General features: G+C 46.8%; 1 protein-coding gene across 2 annotated transcripts; it reads left to right on the top strand.

The window, feature by feature from the left end:
* Positions 1 to 603: 603 nt before the first annotated feature.
* Positions 604 to 17,085, top strand: LOC117646599 (unconventional myosin-Va). Of its 2 annotated transcripts, none has more exons than XM_034387648.1 (30): positions 604 to 878; positions 6,113 to 6,226; positions 6,316 to 6,484; positions 7,856 to 8,000; positions 8,078 to 8,454; positions 8,536 to 8,747; positions 8,851 to 8,982; positions 9,073 to 9,639; positions 9,720 to 9,842; positions 9,933 to 10,129; positions 10,210 to 10,321; positions 10,409 to 10,620; positions 10,703 to 10,877; positions 10,957 to 11,178; positions 11,260 to 11,578; positions 11,661 to 11,802; positions 11,891 to 12,026; positions 12,104 to 12,250; positions 12,338 to 12,484; positions 12,570 to 12,669; positions 13,211 to 13,400; positions 13,476 to 13,683; positions 13,762 to 13,855; positions 13,945 to 14,187; positions 14,261 to 14,465; positions 14,548 to 14,692; positions 14,819 to 15,061; positions 15,162 to 15,431; positions 15,521 to 15,658; positions 15,766 to 17,085. In XM_034387648.1, the coding sequence occupies exons 1-30, from the start codon at positions 852 to 854 to the stop codon at positions 15,889 to 15,891; spliced, it is 5,637 nt and encodes a 1,878-aa protein (XP_034243539.1). In that variant the 5' UTR covers positions 604 to 851; the 3' UTR covers positions 15,892 to 17,085. The 2 variants fall into 2 exon arrangements, with proteins under 2 accessions (XP_034243539.1, XP_034243540.1); XM_034387649.1 differs by having other exon boundaries at positions 852 to 878; positions 12,570 to 12,651.
* The last annotated feature ends 13 nt before the right edge of the window (positions 17,086 to 17,098 follow it).

The following is a 17,098-nucleotide window of genomic DNA, read 5'->3' as shown; positions in this document are numbered from 1 at the left end:
GCACACCTCAACAAAGTCCATTTGATTAGGTGGAATGAATTTTGTCAGTGCAAAGCAAGGGCCTGCCAGGACCAGCAGGACACAAGGGCGAGGACAAGGGAGCTTAGTTGGGAGGGCCAAGTGGCATTCAGCAAGGGAACTAGGGAAGCCCATGAGGTAGTACGTTTTAGTACACCCATTTCGTAGAGAGTTAAATAAATGTCTCGTTTTCGACGCACACGAAGAGATACTTCTTTTGTCGAGCCATGTAGAAACTTTTTATGAAACTTCCCACACGTACGTAACCCTTGTCGAAGCAGACATGTCACTGCGATACTGCGCATGGACTGCGCCCGCATAGTGCCTCTCGATCTAGTCACTCTAAATTCCAGTGTGAAAGCACGTTGATAGCCACGGGGAAACGGAAAATCGACAGTCATTGTCGGTTAGTGTATAAACGACTTCTACGGTTCCATAGGCGAGTGTTACAAAAAAATTTAGGCGAATGATCCATCAGGCCAGGCAGGCACTTCCCTGTGTGAACGCTACGCGCGCTAAGCGCTACGCATCTCGGCTGGGGCTACTTTCCTGCTGCGGATGAATACAGCTCCGCTCCGCCCCGCCACTCCGCGGTGGTCAGTCTGGCTCGGTCCGCCTCCGCTGGCAGCTGCAGCTGTTGGCAGCTGTTCGTTCCTGTGTGCCACTGGCTGCCACTGGCTGGCAAGGTGGTCGACTCTATTTGACTCCCACACAACACCAACCCGCCGTCGCGTCCGCGGGGTGATAATGAAATGTCCAAAGCGTACGTGTTGTGCTAACGGTCTCAAGTTTCCCTCTCCATATTTGTGCAAAGCCGTGTTTTAGTGGCCAGCATGACTACCATCGAACTGTACACCAAGGTAAGGCACCTTAACCTACAGTGGTTTGACAGTTGTCATAACCTGTCGAGACAGAGTTTTGAACTGTGCTGTAATTTGAGGAACGTTGGTTGATTCTCCGCCCAGCGCTAATCAATGCCCATTTGCGTTTGGTTTGGCCCGAGTGGCATCACTGTCATGGGTTCCATTCATTCGAAAACTGCGCGACAACATTTGCTTCACTGTGCCCTCTGAACCAGGTCAATTTTCTCAGCGTCTCTTTCGGGCGAAAATCCGAGTCAATTTTCTGTTGCTGACGACAGTCGTCAGTAATTGTTGTTTTTACGCACTGTTTGCGTCTCTAACTTATTAGACACACATTGTTTGATGTGGTTTTATTTTTCACATGCCTGTTTCCAAGTAATTTTACCCACAGCACTTGGAACTCTAAAATATATATTTTTGAATTCAAGTAAGTTTAAATATATTTTGCAATGAAATGATGTTCCTTTCTACTACAAAACCTGTCTAGTTATTCAGAATTAATTTTCAAATTATGCTTTGTATAAATTATAAGCTATTTTTATAACTGAATACATTTTATGACAGTGTTCTTCTCAAATAATCTTATGGAGATCAATTTATTTCTTCTATGTTGCAAATCTTCTTTTGTTTCCTTGCCTGGACCCCACCCTGTTTGCAAGTCTGTTATTTACTCTTATTTACAGTTAAACCAGAATTCTGGTCGGAAGCGATTGATTCTTAAGCACAGGTACCCTGTGTTGTCGTCAAGTGTGGACTCTTTATTTATTTTTTTAATATTTTTTTTTGCGGCTTTATGTAACTGGAGTTCTGTTTGTGACTGCTGGTGGTGAATCCAAGTGGTTTCCCATCATGGGTATCAAGCACACCCCAGCCTGCCTCTCAGGGAGAGTGCTGTTTTAATTATTAGTTGGGTGTGAGAAGGGCTGAGCCACTCCAGGCCGCTCCCAGCCAGGTGAACAGGCGTCGTGGATTGCGTGGATCTGGTCTAGCGGGGGCGCGAGGGGCGGGGTAGGGGAGGGGGGTTAGCGCGGGGGCGTCGAGACGCATGGCAGCAGGCAGGGCAGGGCAGCACTGGCGACTCGACTTGGTTCCGTTGGAGGGAAACGCTACGGCGACGCGGCCAGTCCTCTCGCCTCGCCGCCACGCCGCGGCCCGCAACAAGGACCCCGGCGGCACCCAGGCTAGGTCTCTAAGGCTAGGCGCTCGCACGGCCCGGCGCGCGGCCCGCCCAACCCGATCCCCGTCGCTCTTATTGTGGCTTTGGACCTTTTTTCCAGCGGACCGACGAGCGTGGCGGAGCGCCCCCCGCGAACGTGTGGGGCTTGAACCCGACCCGCTTACGCAACCCGTTTTATATAAGCGCGGCCGCGACGCGACGCGGTGACATGCAAATGAATTAGCGGCCAGACGCGGTGCGTCGCGGGGGTCGGCTCTGCGGCGCGGACCTCAGCGACCAGGACGATTGCACCGCCTCCTCGCGGGGGTGGTTCTTGTCGTTGGCGCCCCTCGCGCCTGCTTCGCCGGCTCAGTGCTACACCGAGAGCACGCAGAGCACGAAGCGCGCCGCGGCCAGGCCGAGCGGATCGCACTGGATCGCACCTGGTTGATTTGATGGACGCGCGCGAAGCGCGTGGCACGGGCGGGATGGCCGCTCACACGGCGCACGCCACGCACCACGCACGGCACGCACGCCACGCGCCACAGTGGGCTAAAACACCCTTTTAGGCGCTCAAAACCTGTTTCTTAAAAATCGTTTAAACAGGCAAACGTTTTCACTATCAGATAGGAAATTTTCTGCAGATTTCAAATCTGGTCTTATTTTTGTTGTCAGACCAAAACTACGACCACTACAGGCCTTCGAAGTTAATACTTGTGATAATGTGTTATTTTTAGTAAAAAATGCAAGAAAACGCCACAGCGATTTTGACGGCTTTGCATCTAGATTTTGAACCTCCGGTGGTTCCATTTTAAAGAACAAGTATTCCCGTTCAAAATGATACCCAAGTTATCTTCCTGCGATAATTTGAAGGGTGTTGGTGTGCATATAATCGCTTTATTTGTATAATTTTTACTTTAAAAACAAAGGTTTGAGATCTACTATAGAATTACGCACTATTAAGCACGTTCCACCGCTGGAAATTATCAACCTATGTGTCAATTGAAAGGATCAACAGAGAAAACCTGCGCATATTTGCGCAAACAGTAATACGCGGCTGTGAAACATTATAAAATTGGCAATTTACCCGTTTTCGGTAGAAAATGCGTCCCAACGAAGAAAGAAGCCAAGCATCCATGTCTCCATCCCAACCGTCCCTTATCTTTTCACGTGCTATTTGGCTCCTTTTCCCTAGCCCCGCGCCCTTTCTCTACAACTAACCCTCCAGAAAAGGCCACCCGGAAGTGCAACAGAATTCATGGGAATGCAGATCTTTTGACTGCCATTTGTTTCATCTGATCCTGTTATCAGCTCTTTCAGAAAATAAAAACCTAAAGCCAAGTCTTAAAAACTGTGTGCCACAGTTCTTTCACTTATAGTTCGCCCCTTTGATGGCCAGGCAAATGAGCCTGCCATGTTATTGTTCCATGAAGAGTTAAATGATATACCATTTAAAAATTGATTTTAGGAAATTGAAGTTTGACAGTGTTATAAAATCTGTAACCATGATTTTTTACAGTATTGTTTTTAGGAACGCACATATAATGTTAGTGATGTTTTTGACTCCTTTAAGCGGTTTTCAATTGTTCCGTCTGAAATTAACATTAAAAAAACCTACAATATGTTTTGCATCGATCTAATAGAAAGAGAGAGTGCTCCCGCAGACTCAGAAATATACAACATAAAAATACGATTATATTATATCAATTTTCGGTGAACCACGGCTGAGATAAGGTCATACTTGCCGCCGCTTGTTCAAAATCTCATAAAGTAAGACCAGAAGAGGGTCTGTACCAAATTTGGGACATATACGATCAAAAATGGCTGAAATACAGGTTTTGAGCGCCTAAAAGGGTGTTTTAGCCCACTGTGCGCGCTGTCTGGCCGCGCACGCACGTGGATGCCCACGCTGGCCGAGCTGGCGATCAACAAGTGCCAGTTGGGCCCTGTTCCCGCGGGACTGGCGGGGCGGGGCGGGGCGGCGGCCGAAGATGCTGGGAAAAGGGGCGTCGCCGCGCCGACCCGTCGGTCAGGTGGATGGGGTGGCACTTCCCCTCCCCGCCCGCGCGGTTGGTGACTCTGCGTGACCCTTGACTGATTCCGAGAGTCGTTTTCGGCGCTGTCTCTCCCGCACCTGCGCGCGGCGCCTCATGAGTGCGAGAGAGACAGGGCGACGAAAGCGCCTTCGCAGCTTCCGGAGGGTCCACGCGGTGGGCGACGGTTTGCCGCGGTGCGTCACCTCTCGCCTCGCGCCGGTCGTCGACAAGTGAAGTGAGTCACCCACCGCGACCGGGCGGCGAGCGCGGCAAGCGGCCGGAGCGGCGGAGTGGAGCAGGCTGGGCCTGGCTGGCCTTTGTTGGCCTCTGCTTGGCGGGGAATGGGATGCGCCGCGGCTCTCTCTATGACGCTGCAGTTTGATCCCGAACCGTGCCGCGTGGCCGGCTGGCCGCGTCGTCTGTCCCTCTCGCACTCGTGGGGCGTCTGGATGGGCCGGAGGGCCGCGAGAGAGACGACGGGTCGACGAGGGCAGGGCGCTCTGTTCGGAATGGAGCCGCGGCGGGTGTGCAGTGCAGCTTCCCCCTCCCCTCCCTCCCTCCCTCTCACTCGGCAGGTGCTTTGTGTGCGCCCCCGGACGCCCCGGACGGACACCGTATCGTTGGCGGCGCTCGCCGTGCCTCGCTGGTCAGCGAGAGCTTCCTCCGTGACCCCTCGGGGGGCCTGGGGGGCCTAGGACGCTTGGGCAGCGCCGCGGCGCCCTCCCTGCCGTCGGACCTGGTCGGACGCGTCGCGTGCGTCGTGCTCGAGCCCCCACACTGCCACAGACCCCGGAGGGCCCCGGAGGGCCCCGGAGGGCCCCGGAGGGCCCCGGAGGGCCCCGGAGGGCCCCGGAGGGCCCCGGAGGGCCCCGGAGGGCGGAATCGGCGCACTATGGGGACTTGCGGAGCGACTCCGCAGTCGTTGGTCTGTTTCTCTCGCACTCACGGCACTTATGGGTGACGTAATACCGAATCGAGTCTGTTCAGGTTGCATAGCTCTGAGCTGCTCTAGTCGTCAAGTGGGTCTTCCAATGAATCAGCCTGCAGTGCGCTGTGGTGGTTCACAGTGGGCCAGAAGCCGGTGGAGGCGGCCAAAACTCTAGACGCGTTGAGCTCCAGAGTCGTCAATGGGACTCGAACCGAACGTGTGAGCCCAAACCAGAGGATTTCTCCGACACAGATCGCTTGGTGGGGTCACACGGTCGGTTCGAGTCCCGATTAGCGACTCTGGAGCTCAAAACGCGTCTAGAGTTTTGGCCGCCTCCACCGGCTTCTGGCCCACTGTGCGGTTTGGCCGTGGCGGCAACCACTTCTGATTTCATGGCGCACGCCGGTCCTCGGGTTTGTTCGGTTTCCTCCACGTCCCTGCCGTCCCTGTCGTCCTGCTATCTGTGGTGGTGTAGCCTGGCGGTGTGCTGGCTGTTGGCCGTCTTCGGTCTTTATCTCGCTGCATGTGGGCAGCCCGAGGCAGCCAGCAGCAGCACCATGGCAGCACGCCGAGCGAGGCAAGGCGAGGCGTAGCAAGGCGCGGTGGACTGTATCTGCCAGGAGACGGCCTGGCTCCGCCATAGGCTCCTCGGTGCGCCAACAGACCCATGCCGAGAGTCATTGTCGTCGCTCTGTCTCTCTCTCTCGCACTCGCAGGGCGCCCCGTCTGGGCGCGAGAGGGGCAGAGCGACGAAGACGACTCTCGGACACGGGCTGCAGCCTTGCCGGCGCGGCAGCGCGGTCACCCACTGTGACGCGACGACGCGACCGCCACCGCCTTCCAGAGGAATAAGCGCTGGAAAAGGGACAATGAATTTGATGGCGGTTGAGATTGCAACGCCAGGCCGTGGCGCCGTGGCCAAGCCTGGCCGCGCGAGGCGCTCGATGACGTGGTCGCGATCAGGTAGATGCGATGCACCGCTCTCTCTCCAGGCGCGGATCGGGGGGCGGGGGACTACTGACCCTCCCTTGGGCCGGATCCGCCACCGTCTGTCTCTCTCTGTCTGCTGTGCACTCCGACTAACTGAGCCTGTTCCTCTCTCTGCTTGCAGGGCGCCCGGGTGTGGGTGCCCAACCCGGAGTGTGTGTGGGAGGGCGCCGAGGTCCAGGAGGACTACAAGGATGGCGCGGGCAAGCTCAAGCTGCGGCTGGACGCCAGCGGCAAGGTAGGTGACGCCGACCCCGCCGCCGGGGCTCGAACCCCGGACCGCCACCGGCGCCACCCTCCCGGTCTGACGCGGCGCTGCTGTTCCAGGTGCTGGAGGTGCCCCTGGGTCCAGACAAGGAACTGCCCCCGCTGCGCAACCCTGACATCTTGGTGGGCGAAAACGATCTCACCTCGCTGTCTTACCTCCACGAGCCGGCCGTGTTGCATAACCTGCAAGTTCGCTTCTGTCGCCACAATGCCATCTACACGTACTGCGGTGAGTATGGTCGGAAACAACAACAACTAAAGTTTGGCGGGCGCGTGGTGCCGCGAGTGTACCAGCCAGCGCGGACCGACGGGTCGGGGGTATCGACGCGGTGCGCGGCATGGCTTGCAGCGTGCCTGCAGCCTGCATGGCCTGGCCGAGGACGTCGCGGCGCCGCGGCAGGCGCGGCCCGGTGCCGGGGGGCGTGCTGGCGCGCTGGCGCGCACGGCAGGGGGCGTCGACCAGCGTCGACCGAGTCGGGTCGGGTCGGGTGACCGTGTCACTTGGACCCTACACCACCAGGCTCGCCTGGCTGTACAGTGATGGTACCCATCCATCGTATTGGCCGACCTCTTTTACGACGTTTTTTCATGACGCTTGGGCGCGCTTCTCTTTTATCGCCCTTCTCACTCGGTTTTATTTTACCAACTTTTCGTTCATTCGGCGTTTTCCCCCGTAATGTGCGTGCACTGGGAACGGGCGGCGGCGCCAGCGGCGCTCCAAAGACTCACGCGGGCCCACTGCACTTGCACCCGTGCCCCCGTACTCCCCGCCCCACCAGGGGCTTCCAACGGCGGATTGGGGCCGCCATGCCTGCTGCGCCCGCGCCCCTCGGGGTGGGGTGGGGTGGAGGCACGGAACGCCCCAGGCGGACCTCTACCTGTAATGCCCGTCTTCCTCGTTCTGGTTAAACCTGCAATGCGAACCCAGGCAACTGCAGACTGCTGGGGTGGGCGATGGGCGATGCCGCAATAAAAGGGCCGGCTTTTATTCCCGACGCCGCGCGTGCTACGCTGGCAGGGGCAGGGGCATGGCATTTTGCTCCATTTAATTCGTCCTCTCCCTAGTTGCCGACGGTGGACAAATTTGGTCCGCAGAATAGGAAGGCGCCGGAGCGCGGTACGGCGCTGGGCTGGTTGCCCTCGGAAGGGCTCTGGGCGAAACGGGGTCAATGTATGGTCGGGGCTAAACGAGTTGGGGAGGATTTGTGGCGGGGCGCGGCGCAAACGCACGACGCACTGACGCCCGCCCAGGCCGCAACCCCGTAACGCCATGCCGTGCCGGCCGTGCTGCGATCGGGAACGCCGGGAGGGTAGGCCGTCCCGTTGCGCGTGGGTGTGCGTGGGTTGCCTAGCAGCCGGGCGGCGGGCGGCCCCTCCTTGAAGCGCTGGAGGGATGGAGGGAGAAAGACTTGATGACTTGCATCGGTCCACCACCTTCACAGGTTGCTCCAGGGGCGGTACTGGCGCTCAAACTGAGGCCCACTTTTTCATTAGAATACATGTCTATTTATTTATTTGGCTATTGAAAATAACACTCTTAGTTTGACCTTTTCGTACACACTTAAAGGGTCCTGTGTCTGATTCTCTTTTTTGATTCCAGGTATCGTACTTGTTGCAATCAATCCGTACTCTGAACTGCCTATTTATGGAAGTGATACTGTGTGGACCTACCGCGGCCAGTCTATGGGAGACCTTGATCCGCATATTTTCGCAGTAGCAGAAGAAGCTTATACCAAATTGGAAAGGTAATTACTGTAAAATTAGTTTTTGTTGTTTGCCCTTCTCTTTTGTCGCATTATGATGACTGACTCAAACTTTGCAGGGAGTCGAGGGACCAAAGTATCATTGTCTCTGGAGAATCAGGAGCCGGTAAAACTGTGTCGGCTAAGTATGCTATGCGTTACTTTGCCATTGTTGGAGGTTCCTCCACTGAAACACAGGTTGAGAAAAAGGTGCTTGCATCAAGTCCCATTATGGAGGCAATAGGAAATGCTAAAACCACACGAAATGACAACAGTTCGCGTTTTGGAAAATATATAGAAATTCATTTTGACAGAGCATTTCATATAGTTGGTGCCAGTATGCGCACATACCTCCTAGAGAAATCAAGAGTAGTATTCCAAGCTCCTGAAGAAAGAAACTACCATGTATTTTATCAACTTTGTGCTTCAAGGGATCAGTATCCTGAGCTCAAACTTGGTAAGTACAATCACAGGTGATTTTTAAAAAATTCATTCCATCTGAATGTGAGCTCCTATCATTCTTTCTTATTGATTTCAGCACATCCTGATGAGTTTGTGTACTTAAATGGAGGCCAAGCTGCCACAATAGATAGTGTTGATGACAGTAAGAGTTTCCAGGACATGGTTAGTGCACTGACTCTGCTGGGCTTTGGGCCCAAAGAGCAGAATGACATGTGGCGTGTTCTAGCAGCCGTGCTTCACCTCGGCAATGTGCATCTAACACCGCAGGCCGAAGGCACTACAGTCAGCGTAAGGACTTTCTCTTAAACCTACCCGCATACTAGAATTTCTTGTGGTGGTATGCTCCTTAAATTCTAGTACCAATGTGGCTTTTCTTTACCTTCTTTTTCAGTCTAAGGATCGTCATTTAGCTATTTTTTGTGAGCTGTTAGAAATTGATATGAATGAACTACGTACATGGTTGTGCCAACGTAGAATTGTCAGTGTAAGGGAAGTTCTCAACACCCCTATGAATGTAACAGAGGTAATGCATCACTGTATCTAGTATTTTTTGTTCTTTTTTATACTATGTGCTGTAGAATTTTAATTATTCCCCTTGTTTGGGATGTATCAGGCAACAGCTGCTAAAGATGCCCTGGCAAAACACATCTATGCTGAGCTCTTCAATTGGATTGTTGCAGTAGTCAATAAAGCCCTAGAAAGTGGCACTAACACAAAGCAAAAGTTTATTGGTGTTTTGGATATATACGGATTTGAAACGTTTGAAATCAATAGCTTTGAACAGTTCTGCATCAATTATGCCAATGAAAAATTACAGCAACAATTTAACCAGCATGTATTTAAATTAGAACAAGAAGAATATTTAAAAGAAGAAATAGAGTGGAAATTTATTGATTTTTATGACAATCAGCCATGTATTGATCTCATTGAGACACGTTTAGGTATATTAGATCTCTTGGATGAGGAATGTCGAGTGCCTAAAGGGAAGGATTCTTCATGGGCTGAAAAGCTCTACAGTCAGTGCACAAAATGGAAGCATTTTTCCAAACCCCGGTTTGGAACCTCTGCCTTTGTTATCAAACATTTTGCAGACAATGTGCAATATGAGGTGGGAGGGTTTTTAGAGAAAAATAGGGATACTGTCATGGAAGAGCAGATAACAGTTCTGCGTGGAGGAAAGGTAACATGTTTGTTTCCTGCTTAACCGTTGCAAGTATCACGGAACGACTTGAACTTATAACTGTTTTTTTCTTTCTGTAGAATAATTTGGTGCAGAAACTTTTTGCTGATGAGTCTCGGCGCCTAGTAGTCCCTGCAGCACGAGTTAAGGTCGGGCCATCTTCTCAACAACCCCAGTCTCAGTCTAAACAGAATAAGAAAACCGTAAGTTTACTCTTAGTTGCAGTTTTCTGAACCTGCCAAGCCCTGTAATACCAATTGCTTTTCACTAAAAAAAATTTCTTTCTTGTGTAGGTTGGCTCTCAGTTTAGGGACTCTCTCAACATGCTCATGTCAACACTCAATGCAACAACTCCCCACTACATTCGTTGCATAAAGCCAAATGACAGCAAAAAGCCCTTTGAGTACAATGCAGTGCGAGCTGTTCAACAACTCAGAGCTTGTGGTGTTCTTGAAACAATCAGGATCAGTGCTGCTGGATTCCCCTCTAGGTGACACCTTGTTTCAAATGTGGTTTGCTTGTCATAGCTGTGTTTTTTGTTTTTAAAGAAAATCTTATTTTGTTTTGCAGGTGGACCTATGGTGATTTCTTCCATCGTTATCGAGTTCTTTGCAAGTACAAAGATATCGATTATGACAATTTGCGTGCAACCTGTGGAAGAATTCTTAAAAATTTGGTCAAGGTATTATCTGAAATTTTAGAAAACCTGTGGTATGAAGAGAGAAAGAACCTGAAACAGTAAATGTTCTTACTTTTTGCTTTCCCACAGGATGAAGATAAGTATAAATTTGGTAGAACAAAACTATTCTTCCGAGCAGGACAAGTTGCATACATGGAGAAACTTCGTGCTGATCGCCTCCGCATGTGTTGCATTAAAATGCAAGCTCAAGTACGAGGATTCATTGCTCGCAAGAGGTATCTGAGGACGAGAAAAGCTGCATCCACCATTCAGAGATGGGTGCGAGGATTTATTGCCAGAAGGTAATTTTTTGGTATCCACACTATATGTAAACTGAAAGTGTCCCTAGTACTTATATTTAATGTTTTTTCGTCCGTTTTAAAGACGTGTTTATCACATACGTCGAGAACATGCTGCCACTGTCATCCAGCGTTATGTACGAGGTTGGGTTAAGCGAAAGCAGTATTTGGTTCTGAGGCGCTCTATACTAGGAATTCAAAGGTATGGGCGTGGGCTTTTGGCAAGACGCAGATACTTGGCTATGCGCTTCAACCATGCTGTAAGTAATACTCTAAATGGTTTAATATCTCTCTTTTTTGAGAAAGTTCTAAAAAACGACTTTTCCTACTTATTCCTAGGCCATTGTCATTCAAACTGCTGCCCGGCGTTGGCTTTGCCGCAAGCAGTATTTGAGGAATCGCAAGAGAGTTATTGTAGCACAATCAGCTGTGCGTCGGTTCCTAGCCAAGCGTCACTTCAAGACAATGAAGAGGGAAGCTCGGTCAGTGGAACATGTTAAGAAACTTAACAAGGGTCTTGAAAACAAGATTATCTCCTTGCAGCAGAAAATAGGAGAATTGGTAAAAGAAACTTTGTATTTGCTTGGTAATTCCTCTATGTAAGTGAAGCTCTGCTCTCACCACCTCCAATTTTATTTTTAGGTGAAAGAAAACACCTCATTGAAGTCTGTGAACAATGAAGCTAATGAGTTGCGCCAGCGACTAGATGTTTACAAAGGTTTAGAAGCAGAATTAAAGCGAGCTAATCAAGCCTTGAAGCTGAAGGACAGTGAACTTGAAAAGCTGCAATTAGACCTACAAAAGGAAAGGGATGAAAAGATGGATCTAATCAGTGAGGAAGAGAGATGGAAGACAGAAAGTAAACAATTCAAACAAAAAATGGAAGCTGATAATCAGCACCTTAAAGAAAGATTAGATGCAGCAAATGAACAGATCAAGCTAAATCAGCTGAATGCAGAAGGTAAAGTGGAATAATTAACATAGGTAAGCATGTAGCTCATAAAATCTTTGCTTTTGTTAATTTTATTCTACACCCCTTCCAGAAATATTGAAAGCTCGACTTGAACAAGAAAAGCAAGTCTTGATTAGAGAACAGGATCAGGACAGATCAGCTTATCAAAAACTCCTGCGGGACTTCCATGCTTTAGAGCAAAGATCAGATCAAATGGAGCATGAATTGGCCAGGTAGGATAACAACTTTGGATTTTTCTTTGCCTATTTGGTCAGTTTGGAAAATCAGTTCGTACAATGGTTTCTTGTCTTTTGTTATCAGAATACATCGTGAGGGTGGCAACATACCAGCTACTCTGAGGAAGAATAAACATCAAAGGACATCATCAAATACTAGTTCTATGAGTTTCCAAGATGATGTTCTTAGTGTTAATAGTGAAGTCCCAGATGATAGTGCTGTAAGTCTCCACCCTTCTATGCTTTTTGGGCTGCCCCCCTTTTGTGTGGTATCTGCTAACTCTTTTTCTGATTTTAGGATCATGGATACGGTTCTGTGAGATCAAATACTTCCCCCTCTGCTGGCCACCTGGCTGTTGAAAGTATTGATTGGCAGCACCAAACAAAGAGTGATAGTCCTGAGGCTAACCCTGCATTGTCAGGCCCTATGTCACCTGGTCATGGTGTAAGTCTAAATCTGTGTTTTGATCAAAATAGTCTGTTGTTTGATTTTCCGTTATCTGTTTCCAAAATGTAACTTTTGTTTGTGTAGAAGGAGGTTGGTCTTGTTCTTCAAATGCAAGCTAAGCTTGATCGAGTAACTACAGAACGAGAACGCCTAAGTAGGCGCCTGGAAGCTTTGGATAAGGACCTTACAAACTTGGGTGAAACCACTGTGCGCACCCAAGAAGCCTTCCGGGTATTTATCTTCTTAATTTTTACTTAAGGCATCTCTGTGTGAAATGTTTTTTGTTGCTAATATTATAATACTGATTTCCACTTAGGTTCAGGAATTAGAAATGGAGAATCAGAAGCTGAAGAGCAATTTAGCTGAACTGCGCCAGGCCTCTGCAAAGGGGAATACAGGTGCCCAACAGCTACTTAGTTAGTATCTACCTTTTATTTTTTCCCTCCCACCCATTCGATCTTTGAGGTACTGATGTATTAAGCACATCTAACAGAAAACACTAATTTAACTCTTTTCTCTTTTGAACTGGTGTGCAAAATTGCAGTGAGCATAGTTGAATCAACAACTTAAGTTCGAATGGCTGTATGCTTGGTTTTTTCCTGATAGCACAAACTTAGGCTCAATCTTGCATTTTTTACTGTCTCATCATCTCTTTGCTTTCTGATGCTGTTAAAATCCATTTCTATATGATTTCTGATCTCTGTAGATAATGCAAGTTACCAAGTTATGCTGATATTACTGTGCGAAATATTCTAGTGGCACAACTGCTATGCTGTGTTTACAATTTTCTATCTTTAAAATTTTGATCTATTTCTTTCTTTTCTCCAAGGTTTTAATTTCATAGTGAAGCATGAAGCATCTTTTGTTTTGTTATGTGCTTAAGACCTGTCCTCCTTTCCTACCCCCGCTTGCAGTTTTAAATACTTGCACATATTGACTCTCTTTTGAAACCCTCAGGTCAATTCCAAGCACTTGAATTGGAGCTTGAGAGGCGCAGAGAAGAGTGTATCCAACTTCATACAGTCCTCTCTGACAAGACAAGTGGAATGAAAAATATTGCTCAGTCAAGTTATGGTAAAGATGTAGACATTATGAACGAAGATGGTGAGCTGGTTCTGGCATTTGAAGCTCAAAAGAAAATAAACAGGTAAATTGTTGTCCCTACTTTGTCACCTTTGTTGTTGGTTTAATGCTTTTCAACACATCACTTGGCGCTCTACAGGCAACTAGAAGATGAGCTGCAAGCACAGAAGGAACATTCAAGAGCTGAACGTGAAGAGATGATTTCAGAAATGCAACGAGTTTTGGAAGATAATGAAAAACTTCAAAGTTTGTTCACTGAAACCTTAGCAGAAGGTGCCCAAGCTGCTGCAGGTTCTACTCAGGCTTATCTTCAGTATGAAGTGGAGAAACTAACTGCAAACAATTTGGTACAGTTCATTTTACAAATTCAATCACAATTTTGCTGTTTATTTTATAATTAAGATGATTCCTTATGTTGATTATAGCAATTGCGAGAAAAATATGATGCGCTCGCGGAGCAAAATCAGAAGTTGAAAGCACAAATCAAGGCATTGAATGCAAAGATCAAATCTCTAACTGGTAAAAAATTTGATTATTTTGTCATCAGGCATATGACTGGACATTTCTTCTTAGTTCAGTGTAATAACTATTATTTTTTTTAAATCTAGGATCTGATACCTTGCCCATGACTGGTGGCGTCATTAGTAGCAGAGATATCAATGCACCTGCTGTGAAAAACCGCACAAATCAGCCACCACAGCCGGCTCCAAGGTCAACTGTAGATGCTCAATCCAAGAAGACTCATGAACAGGCAACGCTTCCCATAGTACGCAAGAGAGACAGAGAGTATCTTGGAATGTTCGAGTATGCCAAAGAAGATGAGCATGTGATCATAACAAGGCTTATCAACGGTAAGACACTTGCTTCATTTTCACTATTCTTCAGTTTTTGGAATGTTTGCCATGCTGTTCTTTTCCCTTCCAGATTTGAAACCCAAAACAGCTGTGACTCTCCTGCCTGGTTTACCTGCTTATATTCTTATGATGTGTATACGTCACACTGACTACATCAACGACGATGAGAAAGTGCGATCCCTTTTAACTGGCATAATCAATACCATGAAAAAACTAATCAAAAAGAAATATGAAGACCTTGACACTATTGTTCTTTGGCTCTCCAATGCTTTAAGGTAAAGGTGTACTTGCTTATTGTATACTTTCTCTTGAAATATCTTTTTTGAAACTAATATTTATTATCTCATTCCAAATAAGGCTTTTGCACAACATGAAACAGTATAGTGGTGATAAAAGTTTCCAAGAAGAAAATACACCCAAGCAAAATGAACAATGCTTGCGGAACTTTGATCTTGCTGAGTACAGACAAGTGCTGAGTGATGTTGCTGTCTGGGTCTACCAGGTATGTATAATTGTCAAATTTACATTTTACAATCTATAAACCTTATTTTCATTGTCTTTCTGCGTTTCTGAGGTCAAATTTAATCTGGTTCCTTTTTAAGTTAACAATTCTTCTTTCTTTACTCAGGCTCTTATCTCAATTCTGGAGGAGAGAATCCAGCCATATGTTGTGCCTGCCATTTTGGAGAATGAAGCTATCACCGGGCTCTTGGGGCGAACTGGAGGTGGTGGAGGGCGCAGAGGCCGCCTTATGTCTGATACCGATGTCAAGCCAGGAATCCAACAAGCTTTGGATGGCATGCTTGCAGAGTTGACTAGTTTCTACCGAACTCTAGGATACCATGGAGTTGACCCTGAAGTTATCGCTCAGGTATGATGTGACTCATTCACTGGTACCAATAGACTGTCAACCGCTTTCATTTCTCCCTGTGGCGATTGATATGAATTGTGTTATCTTGATGCATCCGCAGGTCTTCCGCCAACTGTTTTACTTCATTTGTGCATCATCTCTCAACAACCTACTGCTTCGGAAAGACTTATGTCACTGGTCAAAGGGCATGCAGATTCGCTACAATCTGTCTCACTTAGAGCAATGGACACGAGACCACAAGCTGCAAGACCCTAGTATTATTGATACACTGGCTCCAATAATCCAAGCAGCACAGCTGCTTCAAGCTAGGAAGAGTGATGAAGATGTGCAGAGTGTGAGCGACATGTGTGATAGGCTAACTATTCATCAGGTTTGTCTTTCCTATAAATAAATAGATGTTAACTCTTTCATACTACTCATGCAATGTTCCCATTATACCTGATGCTATTTATTTTACAGATAATTAAGTTATTGAATTTGTACACTCCTGCTGATGACTATGAAGAAAAAGTACCAATTAGCTTTATCCACAAAATCCAAGCTACATTGCAGGAAAGGGCTGAAGCTCAATCAAATCAATTTGCCGGAGAGCAGCAGGTTTGTAAATTTGCAATTCCTTTTGATTAGTTTAGTACAGGAAATGTCATTATTGTCTTCAGTGTTCCTCCAAAAAGTGCTTTTCCTCACTGTGCTTTGTTTTGCAGGTCACATTGCTTATGGACTCCAAGCAAAGTTTCCCTGTTCGATTCCCATTCAACCCATCTAACATTCGACTAGAAGATATTGAAGTGCCTGAAGTACTTAATATACCAATGCTTAAGAAAATTTAAGTTATTATTTTATTTATATGCAGTAATATTTGCTAACTCTGTGGGCAGCACAATAACTTGGGATGTTACCTTAAATTTCTTGGTTTTAATTTGAGGATTTAGAATAACAATCTTAAAGAGTCTTGCAAGTTTAGGGTTTTTGTTGTTTTTCAGTGAAAACAGCATGGCAAATATCTAGTGACAAATTTCAGTTTAGCAACTTACAAGACTTTCTCTGTTGGGTTCATTGTTTCTTGGCCTCACAATTGAGGTCTTGGTTATTTGATAAAGAATATGTATTGCAGATTCAGTCAAGCATTACAGTATTATCAATGTGTAACAAATTTTTTTGAGGCACCATGTAAATTAAATTTAGTATCTATTCTAGCCCAAAGTACTTATTTGTTGGTTAATAAGTATAGTTCTTCTGAAAGCTTTCCCTTATGTACTATGTGTCTAGTTTTATCAAAGTTACTGCTGTGGAATGATGTGTCTTAGGGCTGTGTTTGTGTTGTACTAGATGAGAACAGAAAATCTGCAAAGTACAGTTCTTTGTAATTGACCTTATTGTCAAGGTGGTAGTGTGGTATTGTGTTTTCCCATCAGAGCTCAGAAAACCTTGGACAATTTTTTCCTTTTTATATTGAATTTAATGATTCCTTGAACTTAGGACATGTTTGTTATCTGTTTTTGTTTTAAAGATGGAACTTGATTATTTGTAATACTTTGACCTGCTATGGTTTCCTCAACGAAAACATTCCACATATTTTACGAAGGTTACCTTGAACCATTTGAGATTGTAAACAAAGAAATGGAACCTAATATTTTAAAATAGAAATGTAAGGTCTGTAATCCATTAGCAAAGATTAGTATCAGATGAATCAAAATAGCTTTATATGAATTATACTATTTATTTTGTAACAAAGTTAAATTTGTGAATTTGCGAATTTTATAATTTTGCTGTTATAGAGATTATTAACTGTTGTAAATGATGCCATACCAATTCAATTTATTTCTGTTGCCAGATGCTTGTTAATCACTTGTGTCATGTTATTCCACAAAATGTACTCAGTACAATCCATGCTGTGATAGAAATGCATTCTGTTGTAAACCAGTGATTCCAAGCACATTAAATGTGCTTTAGGCGTTTGGAATTAGAAAAATGTTAAGCAAGTAAAAATTAAATAAATGTTCTTGAAGTTACTATTGTAACTAGTTAAATTGAGTA

Source organism: Thrips palmi, unplaced genomic scaffold (genome assembly GCF_012932325.1).
Source record: "Thrips palmi isolate BJ-2018 unplaced genomic scaffold, TpBJ-2018v1 HiC_scaffold_19, whole genome shotgun sequence".
Taxonomy (NCBI): domain Eukaryota; kingdom Metazoa; phylum Arthropoda; class Insecta; order Thysanoptera; family Thripidae; genus Thrips; species Thrips palmi.
This window is presented reverse-complemented; position numbering and strand designations above follow the sequence as displayed.